This window comes from Chelmon rostratus, chromosome 21 (genome assembly GCF_017976325.1).
Source record: "Chelmon rostratus isolate fCheRos1 chromosome 21, fCheRos1.pri, whole genome shotgun sequence".
Taxonomy (NCBI): domain Eukaryota; kingdom Metazoa; phylum Chordata; class Actinopteri; order Chaetodontiformes; family Chaetodontidae; genus Chelmon; species Chelmon rostratus.
In genome coordinates, this window is record NC_055678.1 from 12,838,806 (window position 1) to 12,858,179 (window position 19,374).

Sequence of the window (19,374 nt, forward strand, 5' to 3'; positions counted from 1 at the left end):
ATGAGAAGAGGCACTTCGCAGGCCAGGATAAGAAAGCAAAGAGGAATCAGTGATAACGCAGCAGAAAGTGGGATTTCTGGACTCAATAATAGAGCAGTAAACAAGTGAATGTGTAAGTGACAAACATTTTTGATATGCACATACATTATCCATTCATCACACGATTATGTAATATTTGCAGCTTGAAAGGTTTGACTCCCTCTTGTTATTCATAAAGTACAACAGCCTGAACAGAATAAATAAGTAAACAAATGCAAAAACTAATTTCTGCTCTGACAGTGCAGAATTATGTGTGCATGTCAGGCTGTTATATTATTCAGCAACAAAGCCTCTCTGCATGTGGAAATCATTTATGCTGGTAATAATGACAAGCGCCGCCTTTAATTTAAAAAAATTTATTTGGTCCATTGGAACCTGAGATTGAAAATTAAACATACATGTTTGTACACATATACTCATATCCCCCCCAGAAAAGATCAATAAAATATATATCACATTCAGAGTTCCATTTTTTTCAGCATTAGGTTTCATTTTTTTTGTTTCTACTATCATACTTTCATTTTTTTTTACAAGTTTAAAAGGGTCAGTTAATTTTTTTCTTCTTTTTTTTTAACTTTTGTGTGGCTTTAGATTGCAGTCTGTACAATTTACAAGGAGGGAACCAGACAAAGGAGAGAAAAGGCGTTGAGTTGGCTGGTCTAGGAATGACCTGCCGTCCTCTGGCTGCAGCCTCTTCAACAGCAGGGGGCGCCCATGACACACAGAAGAGTCACCACCACGACTTCACAGAAGAGGAGTAGGTTCATAGGACACCAGCACGAGCCAAAATGACAATTATGACACAAAAACGAACCAAAAACATAGTATAAAAAAAAAAGAAAAAATCAATCTCATGTAAATGTAAAGTGATCCAGAGACGACATTGAATTTTGAGGTGTCTCGTCATTGCAGGTGTTTCAGTGCAGGTTCATTTCTCGTCAAGCTAATCCCTCTGGGCTCAAACTAAAGCCATAAATTATCACATTCCTTTATCTGTCATTCATCAGTCCAGTATTCAACATTATTCATTAGACAACGGGCCTGTGAATCACTTATACAATAAATTAGACACTAGGTTCACAGCTAGCTGTGAGCACGCACACACTCACACAGGGCAGACAGACTCTGAAAGTGGTCATTATGTTTCTTTGGAAAACATATTTACAGTTACTTCAGCTTCAGGTTTCATCAAAGAAACGTGACGCTGGTGTAGTAGCTTTCTTACAAACTGTCCTGAAGGTGTCGTGAAGTGCAGTCTTACCAGCGAGTAAGGCTGCGAGCATTGGGACACGGCGCTGCCACTTACCATCACCGCTGACAATGCTAACAGAAGGGACGACGCTCATGAGATGACGCGTGTTTCAGGACTTGTTTGACTCCTGAACTGAATCGTCTCATGCTGGAACATTAATGTTTAGACTCTGATCTTGACATGAAAATTTCGTTTTTTTTTCCAGGATTTCGCTTTCAAGTTTTTCCCCATTTCACTACATAATAGTAAGACATCAACTTTACTTAACAAAAAGTCTCCCACTCCAGTCTGTTACTATAGTACCGCATTAGTCTTTCCCCTGTCTCTCATGAAACATCTATGTTGCCATGGTGAGGACTGAAAGATCCTTAGGGAAGCAGGAGTAATGGCTTTGACACTGTAGAGATTGGAAGCGGGTGAAGCCCTGAAAGAGCACCTACGTAAAAAAAAACAAGCTGTAGGCAATTGTAGCCTTTGAAACAACGCAGCCCAAACTGCGAGGGAACTTAACTATTTTCTGTGTCACGAAGTGTCTCAGGGGTCCCCTTCGCTCTCTTGTTATGTGTGCACGCAGCCTGACAAAATGGTAATTTGTTATTACACGAGGACACAGTGCTGTCGCTAATGTGCTGTCAGTGTATTCTTGCGGGAGGATGGCCCAGATGCTCGCACTGCACCCAAGCAAACAAAAATGGTCCCTGACCTCGCAAAGTAAACTCGGCAGCTCCTCTTAAGAGCTCCCCTATGGCAAACCGACTGTTCAAACAGCCACTAGCTCCCCACTCCCGAAGCACGCCAAAGTGTAAATCAAAACACTGGCAATCTGTTGATGTGTGAAAAATAGACAAATACTCACTGACCTCCAGTACCAAAAAAAAAAAAAAAAAATACAGACCAGACACAAATTTTGGGGTGTCATAATCCAAGAGTGCAAGATGCAGCATTAATTCACTCTATATAAATGTCTAGAGAGCAGAGTTGCTCCCCAAGTGTGAATTTATGTGGAAAGATGTAAACCGACTGCCGAACTGGATGAGAAAAGCCAGCACGCCTGAGGGGAAAACTACAAAGCCGGTCATGTAATGACTCGCCTCCGGCGCTCAGACCTCAAACCGAGGCTGAGTGAAAATGAATTAAAGTAAATAAGGGAAAGGGAAGAAAGGAGGTACAGTGTTTGTTTCTCTGTAGGGAGAAAGGCGAAAATTGTACGTTAGTCTATCGAAGCGCGAGCGTGGGAATTCTGTCAGTATTTCACAAGGTAAAACTCCCCAACTACTCTCTGCACCACAGCTTGGCTGGTTAAGCGTGTTGAGGGACGAACAACAGAGAGACAGGAAGATGCTATTCCAGATGCACCGTACACCTGCCACACACATCAGCTTGAAGTCTTGACTCCAGCTTCCTGTACAAATCATGGGTTTGGTCCTGAGCTAGAGAGAGCGCTAGACAGCACTGTGGTGATGATGGAGAGCGGGGACAAACAGTACTGTATGAATGATGGCTTTTCCTACGACCTCAAAAACACAAATATGGACAAAACGGCAACTAGGGTCACGTATAAAACGAGCAACACCGATGTGTATATTCTCAAATAAAAAAACAAAACAAAACGAATGACTATGAGTAGAAGTAGAAGCTGGGTTTGGCTCATTAAGTACCGTACTGAGGGCTGAGTGAGATAAACTCCCCCCTGAAGTCTCCTGCTTTGTTAGCTGTCCTCGTGGACAACATAGGATAAGTGTCTGATCGCTGCGGGTGATTGGCTCATAGGTTGTGGGCCAGAAAATGGCTCAGTAGTTACGGCACTCCACCCCGATTCCCGTGAAGCTCTCTGAAAGCAGGGTTGTCTCCACGAATACGAAACTCATGGGCGACTTCTGTTCCACATACAGCGCTTGTACAAAAAAAAGAAAATTACAGTCTGAACTGGATCCTGTCAGGTGCCTGGGTAAAAAAAAAAAAAACTGTTTTGTGAGTAAGTCCTGGTCACCCACTGTGGCCCACTTCCCTCATTTCATCCGGACATGGCACATCCACTTGGCAAAGGGGGGGCGCTAGCCAGATGAAGACTTTTATGAAGCATTAAGAGGGCAGCACATAAACGCTGCCCCTTTCTGCTTTACATTCAGGTGTGTGTTCATCCAACAAGACACACAAATGTGCATCTTTCTCTGTGTTTCAGGGCCACACACACCACTCGCCCTCCCTCGCCTGGTTTTCCAGTGGTCTGACAGTTCGTTGGATTATAGCCTGTGTGCGTGCGAGATAGTGGGCGGTGGTCATAGAGGCCTGGGCCGGTGCAGGCCGTCAATGTCCGGAGTGAGCTGGGGGCTGTGGGTGGCCTTGGTGGGGGTCCAGTCTCCAAGGGAGGCCTGTGCGGCCTTGCGGTGAGCCAGGCGGTGGGTGATGGAGAAGCCAGCGTTTCCTTCCAGCTGTGACAGTACCACCAGCACCTGCCTGCAGGGGGAGACAAAGAGCATTGAAAAAGAGAAATAAAAAAAGGAGAAGCTGAGAGACAGCTCCGGTTTTAGGCTTCTCCAGCTTCAGATCAGGCAGATCAAGCACACGCTGAGCATTCTGAATACAAATATGGTATTTTTCTGTTGTGCATTGTGTTTGGTGAAGTGAAGTAAGGGACTGTATGATAAATACTGGAGTGAATGGACTGCATGTTGAACCTTTTATTTCATTTCAAAGAATGGTTCTCCCCAGTGTAATTAATATTTGGACCCTCCTCTTATCTTCAAAAACTGCAATACCATCCCCTAAATATGTCAAAGTAGTATATTTATAGAAAACAATGAAATGGTGAAAATCAGCCGCTCTCAAACTTCAAATAAATAGCTGCAAAATAAACAACTAAATCTAAAGAATGATCAAGTCTGTGGCTGCTGATGGACTAGAACATCAATATTTTTGAGCCACACTGCCATTCAATTGATTAAAATAAATATGAATTTGTCTTTTTTAATCTTTTTGGTGTAAGTATGTTAATCCTTTGTTTTTACACAAATCTTGATGAGTTTTTTCAGACAGTCCCTAAGTATGCCACTGATGTTGGAAGTGTTTATTAGCTGGACAGCAAGTTCTTTTTTTGGGTTTAGAGGAACACAAGTTGATTATTCAGCACTCTGGAGTAGCTTGTTTGTCAAATTCAGTCCATTTTGAGGACAAGATGAGGAAATGTGACAGGCAATGTAGAAAAATAAAAACGTCTTCTTTTCACTTTGGCTTCTATCATCTTCGGGATATCTTAGTACACAACAGTGAGAATCACATCTTGTCCTGATTATGATTACCTAGCTGCTAAACGCTTTGGCCTATGAACTGACTGCGGAACAGCAAGTGAGTGAGAACATCGTAAAGTAAGAGTGTGATACAGCAGCACTGAATGTTTGTCAAGTGAACATTATGTTCTCGTTAGATGAGCGAAAATGGCCTTAAAAGACCTGGTCCTCATGCATGGTGACATTTTACAGTTCACCATTATGTGGGACATAACCTCAAGATGATAAGGCTGTAATTTTATATTAATGCGTGCTGTAATGTGTCAAAATGCTGCGTGAACAGCTCCACTGTGCTGGATTTCACAGGTGTGTCTGGACCTACAATATTTTTCAGGTCTTTAAAGCTTTGACTTTAATGTGAAGAGAAAAAATAGGGACCAACACAAAACAATGATTGGGCTGAGAGCAGTCTAACGTAGATTATTAAGGAATACAGAATGCTTAAATACAAACCGTCTGGGATCACTGCATTTGTGTACAGAAATGTTCGCTGCACCTGTACCAAATGTTCCCAGAGCATTTAATCTCTTCACTTGTTTTCTATTCAGGTTCTTCCAAGGTGAAATATAGCTTGATGGAAAACAGAGTTGTTCAGAGTTGTGAGGATGCGAGGAAGAGAGAGCGAATGAGGTGCTCATGCGAACCTGTGCAAAGGCGGCACGCTGTCGATGGTCTTGAGGCTGCCGCGCGTGGACACCACATTGAAGCTGTCAGTGCAGTCACATGAGACGTGGAGGTAGTATTTGGGGTGGCGGTTCTCCACCACCACGATAAGCCCTGCCCAGCCGTGGGTCAGGTAGTAGCACGTCATGCCCTCGCGGCCCTGAGAGCACACACAAACAAACAAAATAAAGAAAACAGAAAAGATGCTTTTGAACACTTGTGGATGTTTATAGATCCAATACATTATATGCAGCATAGTGTCATTTCACAATGAACGAAACTTACTGCCTCACCGTTGAATGCCTCCACTAACCAGTCAAGTTGCATTTGCAACTTTGTCCAGACTTACATAATATATGTAGTGAAGACTTTGAGTGTTTTTGGCAAAAGGGAAACTGTCCCTATTTTGACATGTATGATTGCAGTGAATAATTTCCAGTGAGAAACATGCTGTCTTCACTTAGAGGCTACTTTTACAGAGTAGCACAGAGGACTGATAGAGAGCTTCATCACATGGTGCAACAACAATCACATGCATCTCAATATCAGTTAAACCAATGAGCTTGTGATGAACTACAATGCTTCAAATATGGATGTTGCTGTAAAGAAGCTACAGATTATAAAACGTGGAGGCTTCATATACATCTTCAGACCGGCAGCACAGAAGAGCTTTACAATAAGCACAGTTTCAAGGTGGACGCCCAAGATTAGTGTCACCAATTCAGTATCTGACCAAATGTGAAACATGGTCACAATCTGCCCTTCTGCTCCTGAATTATGGCTACCTTTGACCACTAAAATCTAATCAGTTCATCCTTGAGTCCAAGTGGATGTTTGTGCCACTTTTGAATAAATTCCCACAAGGTGTTCCTGAGATTTATTAGAATGGGACTGGCGTACATACGTACGGCCAGAGACATTATGTTTTCAGGTTGTCCGTGCGCATGGACAACGGATGGACGAGCTACAATAAAGTCCACCAATGTTATGCTCCAGAACAAAATAGGAGCAAGTCTGACACAAACTTTCCGTGAGCTCACAGAGCCCCACAGCAGAGCTGAAGAAACACAACATTTGATGAAGATGAACACATTCTAAAATTCTAACACAGGTGCGGGCTGAGAAGAATGGGAAAGGAGTTTAGTTACTGAGAAGTGGCTGTGGTGTAGGAGCAACGATGCAGTCCTCAGTGACTGCAGATAAAATCACTGCTAATCAGTATATGGATCACCTCTTGTTAGAGGTAAGACGGTGTATGATTTGCGCTGCTCTCCCTCCAATTTGTATTCAATAAACAAACCTACAGAGTGGTACTTCTTCTGGTAGAATAACAAAGGCTAGGAAGTTTTTCCCATAATACAAAAGACCTTTGGTCTGCACCACATTCTGGTCTATGGAGGATACTCTCTGCAGGGAGGCCGGTAGGACGCACAGCCTCCCAACTTGTTTGGAATCGGCTTGGACACATCAGCACCGGCAGTATTTTTCAGTACTTGTTAAATTTATATTTTTGGACAGAGTGAAACTGCATTCTTTATTCACAGTAACAACTCTGTCTGGAGGTGAGATGGCCAGTGGCCCAGTAACAGCATCCAGTAATGCCACTGTACCTACAAAATATCTGTCAGCAACACATATATGTGTTCATAATACAAAACTCCGCACTGCTCAAATTATTTATTACCACCCCGCTCAGAAAAAAAACACTTTTTTTCAAGCATATTGTTAAGACACTGCTGCTTGTGTAGTGGCTGCCGTGCACTCCGCAGTGCTTGGCCCATCTACCTTGAGTGGTGAATTCCTGGGGAGCTGAATGACTTAAGATGATCTCAAGTGTTTAAAAAGCTCTGTCATCCTCTCAAATGCAAGCCAATGTGACAGCACTTTCAGGAAAGCGCGGTCCAGGAACGCCAGAATAATTTGTTTCCGCGGGTGTGAGTGCCTGTGTGTGTGTGTGCAGGAGAGATAATGTGCACGTACTTGCCTGTGTTAAGGCAGAATGGGATTTGGGACTCTGCAGAGGAAATCTAAAGTGTTATCTCAAAGTGGCTTACAGAGGTGCGAGCGTTTTCCGGCTTCACAAGCAAATATATAATATTGAAAGATGAACAAAGTGTGTGTGTGTTTGTATGTTGCTCACGCTGTGGGGACGGAAATCTGTTTAACTGTCACATTGTTGGGACTCGCCTTATGGGGAGAAAACGCAAGTCCCAATAATGTAAATAATGTGCAGGTGTGTTATGATACTGGAACTTCTAACTTCAATAAAAAACACACTCAGTATCATTTTCGATACCACGCAAGGTATTTTCAAACAACACTGCTGTTTTTTTGTCAACCAAAACTGGTCGCGAAGGCTCTGCGCTTGCCACCGTTACTGAGCTAACGCAATAACGAAATCTGTAATATACCAAGGGCTGCCGTGAGCTGCTGCTTAAAATTCTTAGGCTATTGTCAAATGGAGCAAACAAGACGAGGGACAAGAAGTGAGTCACAGAAGAGAGAGTGAGAGAGCGCAGCTGGTGCAGAAAGTGAGCACTCAAATAGTTTCAAATATGCAGAATCGACATGTATTGAAAAATCTATATTTTTGACATGAGCGTGTGCAGGTGTGAGACAGGGAGCCGGGACGACAGACAGTGCACACTGTGGAGTGAGGAAGCAATAACAGGTGTGCATGTTCCCTCATTATGAAACAAGTGTGTCCCTCACCTCGTGTCTTTCGCCTTTGTTTTCTGTGAGGAGGATGATGGCGTCGGCCAGCGTGGTGGCGGTCGCCTCCACCTGCTCCACCATCACCTGTCTGGAGCTGTAGATAGCCAGAATGTAGCCGGGGAAGTCCTGGCTGGGCCGCCGTGCCGCTCCGCTGGTGGGGCTCGAGACTGGGAGGGAGACGGTTATGCATTTAAGAATAAGTTACTGTGCGTTTGATGCCAACTGAATGGTCCTGTTTCAGTCGAGTAAATATTCATAAGCAGAAAGACTAAAGAGCTGTCGTGCACACTATGCCTCTACACCTACTGGGTGTGGGTGGACCTCCCGTGCCGCTGACATTCATCTGCCAGTGGTTGAAGGCGCAGCAGACAACAGCGTACTCCCCCGGCTCCAGCATCACGTCGCAGCCAACAAACTTCTTCACCGCCCTCTTGCTGTGGGCCAGCAGGCGTCCCAGAGTCAGCTTGTTGCCGCTGCCGAAGGAGGCACGAAACACCATGATGCACAGGTCCAGCAGGTGGCTGTCGGCTGTGTCTGAACGCCTGGAGAGGCAGAGGTGATGGGTCAGCGCCAAACCAAAGGTCAGGACAAAAGAAAAATAACTGGAGGAGAGGAGAGGAGGAAGGAGGGGATAAAAAATGCTAGAGACTGTTTACCTGCTTCCCTCCTGGAAGAGAGCAAACTCCAGCGCCGTCCTCTCCAGCACGGTGAGGGCTGTGACGGTGACCGGCCCGCTCGCCTTGCTGGGGAAGCAACCCTGTAGTCTCACCTCCTGCCAGTCTGAGTGGATCTTGCAGATGTCCACTGAGTCAAAGTACCTGTTGGAGGTGACGGATAAGAGGACAAAACCTTCTTTAGCACATATGACATCACCTGTATGTTTCCGGACGTGCAGAAGAACCCGTTCTTCTGAGGCACCCACAATTTGACCGGCTGCTCTCCCTCGTCGTGAGCTAAGTCTATTTGTATGCATCACAAGCAGCTCTTTAACATTAGCATAGCCTCTGAGGGGTGCTGCCGTACAAACACCATTTACCTTGCTAACATATCAGACCTCCTCCTTCAAAGACAGAGGCCCCGAGAGACACCCGCTTCCTCACTTTCAGTCTGTTTTTCATTGTTTCATCACTTCCTAACCTCACTGTCTTACATCTTCCTTACGTCTTCTTGACAATCAGGATGAAGAGAGAGGAAGAGAAAGCGGGCATGCTGAAGTTTTACAGTAGGTTTTGATCACTGGAGGCAAATATCTCAGCACTTCTTGTGTTGAGTGAAACAAATCTCTGAAATGTAATTACTAATCAGTCCCATTCGTCCACTTGATGCAGCATATGAGCTTCTTGATATTTGTACAATGAGCTGACAGCTTTTTTTCCTTTTTCCACTAAAACAAGTCCAGGCAGACGCAGGCTGTAGCTTTGTCCTATCGCACAATGCTGAGATTATTTGTCTGTCAGAGAAAACAATAAACAGTCAGAAGACAGATGGGATTCTCGTCTGGGCCGAATACATTTTTCAGGTGTGAGCCATTCAGGAGGATGGTCACATTGATCCTTCTGGCCTTATTGCAACTCTTATTTTGTAAGACACGAGGTGCATGGATAACAGACCCCCCCCCCCCCCCCCCCCCCCCCCCCCCTCCATTGATCAGAGAAAACCTTTTTAGGGCAAGTGCAGTCTTGTCCATGACCTCACTGTTGTGCAAGTCTAGCCTCAGGTCATTTGCACAAAATATAAACACAGGGAGAAATGTTTTTGTACAAAGCTATGTGAATTTCTTCAAACTTTATTAGATTTTTCACTCTTGATTTAAGGCTAGTTCAGTTTCATTTTGCCATTACTAACATTGTGGTTCAGTCTGTTGTGTTTTTCACCCGGGCAACAGCTCCCTATTATGCTTCACATTACTTTTACTTTTGTTTTCAATGAAACTCTTACAGGTAGTTAGTACAGGACTTGATGCTGTGTGTGATTGAATATGACAAGAGCCCTGACAGGGCTAAGCCTCTGCCTGCACAATCCCTGCCAACCAAAGCAACCACAACAAAATACAATTCCATAATAACACTGGTGCGCGAACCAGTGTGTGATGCATTTGTCAACAAACACAATGCACTAAAAACAGCAAAAATACTGTCACTCAGTTTGGTGTCAATACTAGATGGTCCGCAAACTCCACAAAGGCCTAAGATTACTCAGCCTTCCATCACTTGGTGGCACAATTAAACGACATTCTAAGAGAATTTATGGAATAACTACACCTACGTATTTATCTTGACGAAACTGACGTGTTGTATTCATTAAAAAAAGATGATTTAATAAAAAAAAAAGACTAACTCATTTAATCTGCTGAATCACTTCATTCAAATTGAGGATTTTGTTCGAGGATTTTATGTTACTTTCAGGGTGATGACATCAAAGCTTCATTCAAAAACCTCAATAGAAGATTCAAATGTGAAAAAAAGGACATTCGGTACAGTCTTACCACAACCAAGGAGAGATGGGAGAAAGAATTTTATGTAAAAATAACCAGTTAACAATGTAAAAACTTTGGTGAAATGTATGATTCTGTAGGAAGAATCTTGTTCATTTTTGCATTGAAAACGTATCTAATATCGACAGGCTCATGTTATACTAGACGTGTTGGAGAAATTGTGGGGATGATGAGGTGAATCACATTTTCTGCTGATCTGCCCAAAGATAAATATTTTGGAAAGTATTTGGAGAATCATGCAACACATTTTTGGGCTGCTGATCTCACTGACGTGCCTGTCACTTTATTTGGGCGATCTGCCAGAACGGGACATGACAGATACCTCCTGAAAATATTCACTGCAGCAGCAAAGCAAGCAATCACGCATAAACGGTTACAGGCCGACACACCTACAGTAAATAACTGGCCTGAAATCATGAAAGAGATTCACGAGGTGCAAGACTGACTCTCCTACTGAGACTGACAAATGACTTACACAACACAAGATGGACAAAATGGATAGTATACTTGTTAGAACAAGGACCATCGTCGGTCTCACGCCTGAACATTTTGGCCTGGGTGTGTGCACATTTGATCGCTCTTCAATACTGAGGTCACATTCACTAAACATGACTACTCACTGACTTATGGGAAAAGAAGACTTGCGCTTGCTATGTGCACCTGCGTGCCATGTGATTTCCATGTCTAACAGCTGAATACTTGTCATCTCTGCACAAGCTGAACTAAACATGGCACAGCCTGGCTGAGAGTGAGTTCGGGCTTTTAGGGAAGGGCGAAAGCGGACCGCTCCAAAGGAAAGGGCTGCGCTGGATTTACAGCACAAGACAAAACAAGAGAATCATTGCCAAAGGGAATGCGGCACAAGAATTGTTTTATCTTGATTATCTTTTCTTTCATTTTATTATCAATCTACCTATTATCTTTCATGATTGTTGGAAGCCATTATCGTAATTGAAAATAAAATTTGATTTATCGCCCAGCCATAGAAGAAAGGGCAACTGGGAGTGGATGGTCTCAAAGAGTGAGTTACATTATGACATGACATCTACAAAAGAGGAAGTTGTGGGATATCACTTAAATGATGTGAAAATAAGCCTGAGTTGAACAGACCAAACTATAGCTTCAGGTAGATTAGAAACACACAGTTACCACTAAACACAGCTCTTACTTTATAAAGTCTGTGTACTCCATCCAGAAGACACCCTCACTGCTGCCATGAGCCATGAGCTCGTGACGCAGGTGCTGCGGCCAGTCCGTCCACTCGTCCGACCAGCTGCCGTTCCACGAGAAGCGACCCCACGGGTTACGCAGCCGCAACAGCCTGAAGCAAGGGCAAAGAGCGACAGGCAGGGAGGAAGATGAATAACAGGAAGGGAGGGCAAAAAACAGGATCCAGTTAAAGTGTCAAAGCAGTATCCCATCTCTGCACACTCATATTGCTCCTCTTATGGATGAACGCCTACTTTTTAACAACCCATTTCATTTTACTGCCTCCTCCCAACAGTAAAAAACTTGGGGGGTATAATAGAAAACCACATTGGAAAGTCTCCGCTTCCCAAAAAAAAAGGGCAGGTGAATCACTGTTTCCAAGCTGCTTTTCATCTCCTCCGGCTCCTCGCAAGAAGACTTCAACTCATTTTAGATCAAGCGCTGTCTTCCACTCCGATTGCTTTATGGCAGTAAATTAAAGTGGCTGTGTGAGGCTCTTGAGCAAATTACGTCTGGGATTTACGGCTACTCTCAACTTCCTCTCACAGGTAGGACCGAAGAAGCCTCCATTGTGTTGACTCACAATGCAATAATGATCAAAGTGATCAAACTGAACTGACGTGCTCCTGCTCTCTACGGGCATCAAGGCTCTACCACATTTACCCATCAATCATTCAAGAAATACCTTCTCAATCTGTTCTGCGCTCAGGATTTTTAAATTTTCATCAATATCTATGATGTATGAAACCTAGCTATAAAGCTGAGGAAAGAATTTCTTTTGTGATTTTTAAAGAGTAAACAAAAGTTTAAAGATGGGGTTCCTTTCCAAGCCTGTGTCAGTGAAACATGCTGTATGAGTTACTGGTTTCCACTATGCCAGTAGTCACGAATGAGAAATGCAGCTGAAGGAAAAGGAAGAAATACACTTTCAGCCATGAGACGACTGACATGTAGATTTTTTTGGATAGCATTTCCCCCATTCTGTTGATCTAATTTCAAACTCTTTTAATGGTACCCTAAATGCTACTTAACAAAGAAACACATGATTCAAATGTTTATGTTATGGCCATGAGTTTTAATTATTTAAACGTTTCTACGAGATCATGTTTTCCCCATCCTTTTGGCATGGCAAGCCTCTAAATATTACAAAACCCATTAGCCTTGGTCGCTGCTGCTATGAGAAGCAGCCTGTCAGAGGCACGGACCAGAGCTCAGAGTGAATTCCAAATCCTTCATCGGTGCAGCTGTGAACAAAATATGATCCCACAGTCGTTGAATTCATGCAAAACTGCCCCAGCGTTAAAAAGTGAATTAATTTAAGCTGCATTATCAGTTCACAGCATTATGTTTCCATGTGCAGTTAGCGGCGCACATAACAAAATTTTAAGCTATGTCATTTGATGTTTCTTGCCAAAATGCACCGTGGGAGTCGTAGTTAACTTCTCACCTCATGGTGTTATGTACACAGTTTGTTACTGTTACAAAGATAAAATAGATGTAAGGTGAGCGATAAAGCAAATGGATGTACAAAGAGAAACATCAAGTGATCAGGACGGGGAGAAACAAAGAGCAGAAAAGACAGCCTGTTCATACCTGTAACCCTGCACATCGCGTACGTCCAGGACAGAGTAGGCATGTCGAGGTCGCAGACCCAGAGACTCATAGACGACGTCGTCTACCTTCATGTTGCCTCCTCCGCAAGATGCACCCATCAGAAACCTATCAGAGGCAGCACACTGGGTAAGACAGGATTCACTAACATAGCGTCAGGATAATAACGTTACAATCACAAAGAACATCCTTCAGTCTTTCTGGGAGAAAGATAACAACAGGTCAGAACAAGTCAGTACAGTTAATTGTTTCTTTACTGATTAAATCCTTATTCAACCAGAAAAGCCTCAACATTAAAAAACAGGCACAAAAAGACAAAAAGCAAATATCAGTTGTTGGTCTAAACGTCTAATATGTCCCAATATGATTGCTGCTCCTGTAGTCTCTGTTTAGTACAGTAAGAGAAATGCTGTCATGATGTTCCAGGCCATTCCCCTTTGGTATATTGAATAATACTGCAGGTTTAATGACAGATGGACCTGCAATTTGGCCACAGATGATTTGGCCCCTTTGGAGTTCGGCTAGTTGTCTCATGTTGCTTTGAAAGCTCACATATCAAAGTGCTGATTACCAGACCTCTTCTTTTACTGACATTCAGTTTGCTGCAAATAGGCATCCAGCACATTTGCAGATTTGTTACACATTAATGTTTGTAGTTGTGATTACACGATGTTGATACAGTGTTTTTGTCTCTTCCCTGTACTGTACAAGTATCTATTCTATGTATGTTCTAATGAATGAACTCTTTCATTAATAGAACTTGTCAGTCTCGTCAACATAAATACTTACATGTAGGCATTCCATAAATTTTGACCCTTGGATTTGACAATGCTCTGGTTCTATGTATCTATCTACTGTATATGTATGTATGTATTGTGTAACCTGACAGCGGAAAAATAAAGTTACTCACAATCACAAAGAGAGTGAATAAGTGAAAAGCAAAGCCAGTTTCTTACAATCCAATTCCACCAAACTTCACAGCACCCGCTCTCTTACCCAGCCTCCTTGGAGCTGAGCATCTTGGCCCAGATGAGGTCCGTATCGATGGGTTCTTCCCGAGGATTGGTGGAGCTGACCTGGAGCATCAGCGAGTCGCAGGGAGCCCCCGTCAGCGTGGCCAGGCCCTCGATGGCACGCCCTGCCTGCAGGGCGAAGTAGGAGCCGTGGAGTTTGGCCAGGGCCTTCTCAATCAGCGCCACCCATAACTGCTTCCTTTGGGCCTGGAATCATGGGAAACAGAAGGGGGAAATGTTAAGTAATGTCATGAATGCAGCTCACTGACGGAGGTACACTTGTAACAGGATGTTGGTTTTCAGGGCGTTGGGTCTGAACCTGTTGGTTGTGACCTAAATGTTTAAAGGTTTCTGAACATGATAACCTGATAAAAATGTGGAATGTCCGAGACTTTCTGTCTTATCTTATCGTCACTGTACACGTTACTGTTAGTTCATTTTGTAAAGGCAAGGCGAAGGAATCCACTTTGACCTGTTTCTTCATCAGCTTCTTTAAGAATCTAAGGTTGCCGGTGCCAAGAAGCCTCAGCAAGATTATGCAGATAAGGTATGGCAGGTTTTACAGCTTGTCTCTGCAGCATTTTGAGTGCCTGAATTTCTTTCCCTGTGCTTATTTGTTGCATAAAGCAATACTTAATTTGTCCTGCTGATTAATTAGACCTTGAGGTACACTCCTCCTGTGTGGGGTCCCTTTTGAGACATGACTGTGATAAAAAGCTAGATAACGAATGCACTTGGACTTCGATTAAGAAGTTAATATCACACTCATGTAAGGCTCAAACTCCACCAACCAGGCGAATATGACTACTCTGAGCAAGCTACCTGCTTCCTGATAAATCAGACTGTGCATACGTCTGATATACTGTATGTCCAATGTCCTTGCAGCTGCCTTTAAAAGAGAACTCCATCAATACAGCACTGCACTTCTTTAACCCTGTTGAACACACGATGGAGAGTTAAAAAAAAAAAGGCAGAGCCAGAGGTATCATCTTTTTCCATGCAGTCTTCATCCTTTTCAAAACCCGACCCCGACATTATCCTCAATGCAACTAGACCACCAACAGAACTGATCCAGATTTGTGTGTTATAGTGTAACCTCGAGCCTCTAACCTCAAGCTGATAGGTGGGCTACATACTTCTAACTCCAAACCGACAGATTTCTTTCATTTCCAAACTTCTACACAAGTGACACAACTTGAGGCAATTTCAGACTGTACATCACAAAAAACTTTGTGTAGCTTTTCTAAATACCCTTTAAGGGTCACAAAGGGGTATGAGTAAACACCATGTTAGAGGGTGAATATTCGGCATCAGTATGTTGCTTTGGTTTGTATTCTCTATCTCTTCTAAACTCTTATATGAGCAGAATACTGTGTATTTCCATTTTCATTCCCTCTACCCATTTTGCAGTGTCCATAAAACCTTTTTGATATTAATAGCGAATCTTGTTCACTGAATATCTATGAGTCCACCGCTGTTCAGCTTTCCTTGCTGAAACATTTTCTCATCCATCACTTCTCTCCCCAGATCCCTCCCTCCTTTCCTGACCTGGGAGAAGAGGAGGTAGCCATAGTCGTCGCAGGGCAGCATATCATCCACCAGCACCGTCGTCCACGTCCCGTCTTTACATAACCGAACCTGGTAGGCCCCCTCCGGGCAGATGGTCCTGGTGATCATCACCCTCTCCACCAGCTCTGGACGCTCCGCCAGCACCGCCAGCGCGCTCAGGAACCTGGGGAGGGATAAAACTCAATGAATCAGAAAACGATCAGGACGGACAGATGGGTGAGTGAGAGGATGCGAAGGAAACAAAGCACAAAGACAATCTGATTTAAGTAGTGAAACAAATGGAGATGCAAAGACATTAATGATCAGCAAATTGTGACGAACAGGTGGATTGCTGCTGCCATTTTAGTTGAAAAATACACACAGGGATCGGGAATGTTGGCTGATAGATGCAATCAGGGAAAATAAACAACCTGACAAGCAGCCATGAGACTGTAAACGTGCAATTAAAAACATCCTTTTCCGCAAGGTACCTTGTGTAGTGGTGAAAGATTTTTTTAAACATAATTTGCCCTCATTGAAAATCAATGGCATTTGATGAGTCATCTATGCCTTCTGGTTACCTCCCCATTACTGTTAATTCACCCTGCAGCAAAGACAAACTGGCTCGCCTCCACTAATTAGTTTGCAAGAGAAGTTGGTTAATCAAAAATCTGAATACATCAGAAAATGCTAATTCCTCACACAAGAGAAGCGCAGCTGGGGACACGCGGCTCCAACTTAAAAGGAATATATTTTAAAGTGAACATTAATTCATCTGGAAATGTAGACAGAGATCAGACAATGCTGATGAAATGGCTACAAACTGCTTAAGTTCTGGAACTTTGCGTGCTGCTGACTCATTGATTTTTCAGTACACTGGCCCCCTTTGTTAGCGACACAACTAAAATTTACCAAGGTGCCACTGGTATTACTACTCCACAGATGAAAGTAACATCCCTTTCAGTCCAGCCGTCCATGTGTGTTAGTGCAGCAGCTGTTTAAAGACTGAAACTCTCTAGTGTGGGGTTGCAAATGTGTATTATTAAAGCTATACTCCATCTGTTCAAGTGGCAGCTGAGCGAAGCCGATCAGCCCATTCAGCCGCTGATGGAAAACCAATCGGCTACAAAAAAAAAATCAAATGAAAATCCAATTAGCCGTGTCATAATGTGACTCTAATGTCAGCTTGCATTGCAGTCGTACTCAAGGACAAGGGTCACTGGCACTGCTTTCTTCTGCTGTCATTGGCTGGCTGTAGGGAGCTGCGTTGTTTGCTAGTTTAATAGGACAAGTAAGTGTGTGTGTGTGTGTGTGTGTGTGTGTGTGTGAGAGAGAGAGAGAGAGAAAGCGAGAGTGAGAGAGACGAATTAAGGTTACATCCTGTCGCGAGTGAGAGGATTCAGCTCTGGGGAGGGTTATTTTTGATAAGCTGTGTGTGCTGGTGATGAAGCGAAAAGTTGTATTGGGACAACTTTGCGAGTGACTGTTTTTTGTTTTGTGTGTGTGTGTGTGTATGTGTGTGTGTGTGTGTGTGTGTGTATGGAGGTAGATGGTGGATGGCAACACACACACACATACACACCCCAAAGGACACACAGAACAAGGGCAGAGAGATAAAGCATGAGTCCAGACTAACATTACCGTGAATAATCTCCCTGTCAGGTGTATCTGTCCAACTACACCCTGCTCCCTCTTTCATTTAATGCTTGCCTTCTTCCTTTCTTTTTTTTTTTTGCCTCACAATTTTTCAGTTTCTCACTCTTTACTTACTGTTGCACTGCCTCTCTGTCACTGTCTCCATCTCTCTCTCTCTCTCTCTGCTAGCTTCAGGCTGCAGTGTTCATCTAAAGCAGACTCAGACAGAACCCACACAGACATGTAATGTTATCTGTTGTCTGTTTTATATTACTCTGAACTTTCACAGAGACTGAACGGAATGAAAAATTGCCTTTTACTTTGGGGATCTTTGGCTATTCTTGTTTGTCCTGGGTCAAAGCATTAATCAGGGCGACCCCTTGCTTGTTTTTCCAGGCTTTTTGTAAACGAATGGCTCTGCCTCGACATTGTTCTGAGTTATCTAGATTGACGAGTGTCCTGTGCGTCCTTGGGTTCGGTTCCGACAGCTCACCAGCAGTTCCCCAGCAGGCCTTGCAGGATGTCAGAGGGCCGCGGCGTGCGGAAGACAGACCACTTGACGCCTCGGTCTTTGAAGTTGCTGCAGTTGATCTCGTGGGGACGGAGCCACTTTTTTATCCGCTGCTGGACGCTGTCCCCCTCGGGGAATCCCACGGAGCGAGGTCCAGGGGGGAAGCTGTCATCCACAAAGTTCACAGCGTTCTGAAACAGGGATGAGATAGAGACAGTGGAGGGTGGGGAGGAAAAGTGATAAGGGTGAGACCTGTTCAAACATTGCCGCAATGACTTCCATTTAAAATAGATTCAGAAACAGCACTTTTGATTGTTAGGAGAAAAAAATCTTATCAAAAAGACTGAAAATCCATTTTTAAATCATGCCCAAAGGAGCTGGTGAGACCACTTAAAAATAAAGCTTTTCAAACAGCTAATGCGAGCCTGAAGGACACTTGGAGCTTTGAGGACTAACTGTTAATCTCTACCCTGCATTTCTAATATGATATATTTTGCAGGTGGATGATGATTAAGGACACTACAGGCCACCACATGAGCCCTGGATTCTGCATGGAACAAGGACAAACTGTTGCCTTCCACACTTAGTCATGTGTCAGGAATTACTTCTACGGCTAGTGCGGCATCACGCATGTGCACAGCAGGAGATGAAATGTGGCGCAATGTACCAGCCAGGATACAGGACATACAAATCACTTTCAAATATTTCAAATGCTTAACTTTCTGACTCCCTGCAGAGCACCACAGCATTTAAAATGAAGCACGGGGCTTAAACACTCTGAAATGTAGCTGCCTCTCTACTGTACGCAGGACGCGGACAACAAGGATATATGAACAGATCAAGACACCCAATCTGTCACGCTATCTGCCCATCTAAAACTCTCCTGTACAAACCTGAGAGGGCCAACAGACACACATGCACCCCTCTCCAGTTTCCCATTCGTGGTGTCAGAAGTGGGCTTGGCCACTTGTGTCATGAGGCAGGCAGGGATGTAATGTGGGCGCCCTACTGGAGGCTAACAGTGAAGCGAATTGATTAGTCGCCATCCCCCAAAATCCAATTCTGTAGCCTCGATGCAGCATTAGCTACCAGACAGAATCACTTCAGTGCAGCCTCACCGCCCCGACCATCCTAGGTCTCCGTGTAGCCCACAGATTCTGTATTTCAATGGCTTACGTATGACCCTTGTGCCGGCTTCCATTGTGTGGGCTTAGGGGCCGATGTGGATTAACCACAGAGGTGGAGGGAAAAGCTTTGGCCCAGGATACATACAGACCCTGAACTTCAAACTATTGTGACTCACAGTCTGTACATAGACAAGACCAGAGAGAGACACAACTGTGAGCAGTGTCCACGGGTTACCATTAAGTCCAGACTGCACCTGTTAGAGCTCAGCT

The 19,374-nt window shown here is 43.9% G+C and overlaps 1 protein-coding gene across 2 annotated transcripts in view; it reads right to left on the reverse strand.

Annotated features, from left to right (window-relative positions):
• Nucleotides 1–379: 379 nt before the first annotated feature.
• Nucleotides 380–19,374, reverse strand: part of capn15 (calpain 15) — a 41,915-nt gene continuing 22,920 nt past the window's right edge. For both annotated transcript variants that reach the window (XM_041962959.1, XM_041962958.1), the window contains exons 3-12: nt 17,960–18,168; nt 15,832–16,015; nt 14,267–14,490; nt 13,253–13,378; nt 11,619–11,771; nt 8,613–8,774; nt 8,263–8,498; nt 7,954–8,123; nt 5,223–5,401; nt 380–3,748 (exon numbers count right to left, since the gene is read on the reverse strand). In XM_041962959.1, the coding sequence (XP_041818893.1) occupies nt 3,571–3,748; nt 5,223–5,401; nt 7,954–8,123; nt 8,263–8,498; nt 8,613–8,774; nt 11,619–11,771; nt 13,253–13,378; nt 14,267–14,490; nt 15,832–16,015; nt 17,960–18,168 (1,821 nt within the window). In that variant the 3' untranslated portion in view covers nt 380–3,570. The remainder of the gene's footprint in view (nt 3,749–5,222; nt 5,402–7,953; nt 8,124–8,262; nt 8,499–8,612; nt 8,775–11,618; nt 11,772–13,252; nt 13,379–14,266; nt 14,491–15,831; nt 16,016–17,959; nt 18,169–19,374) is intronic.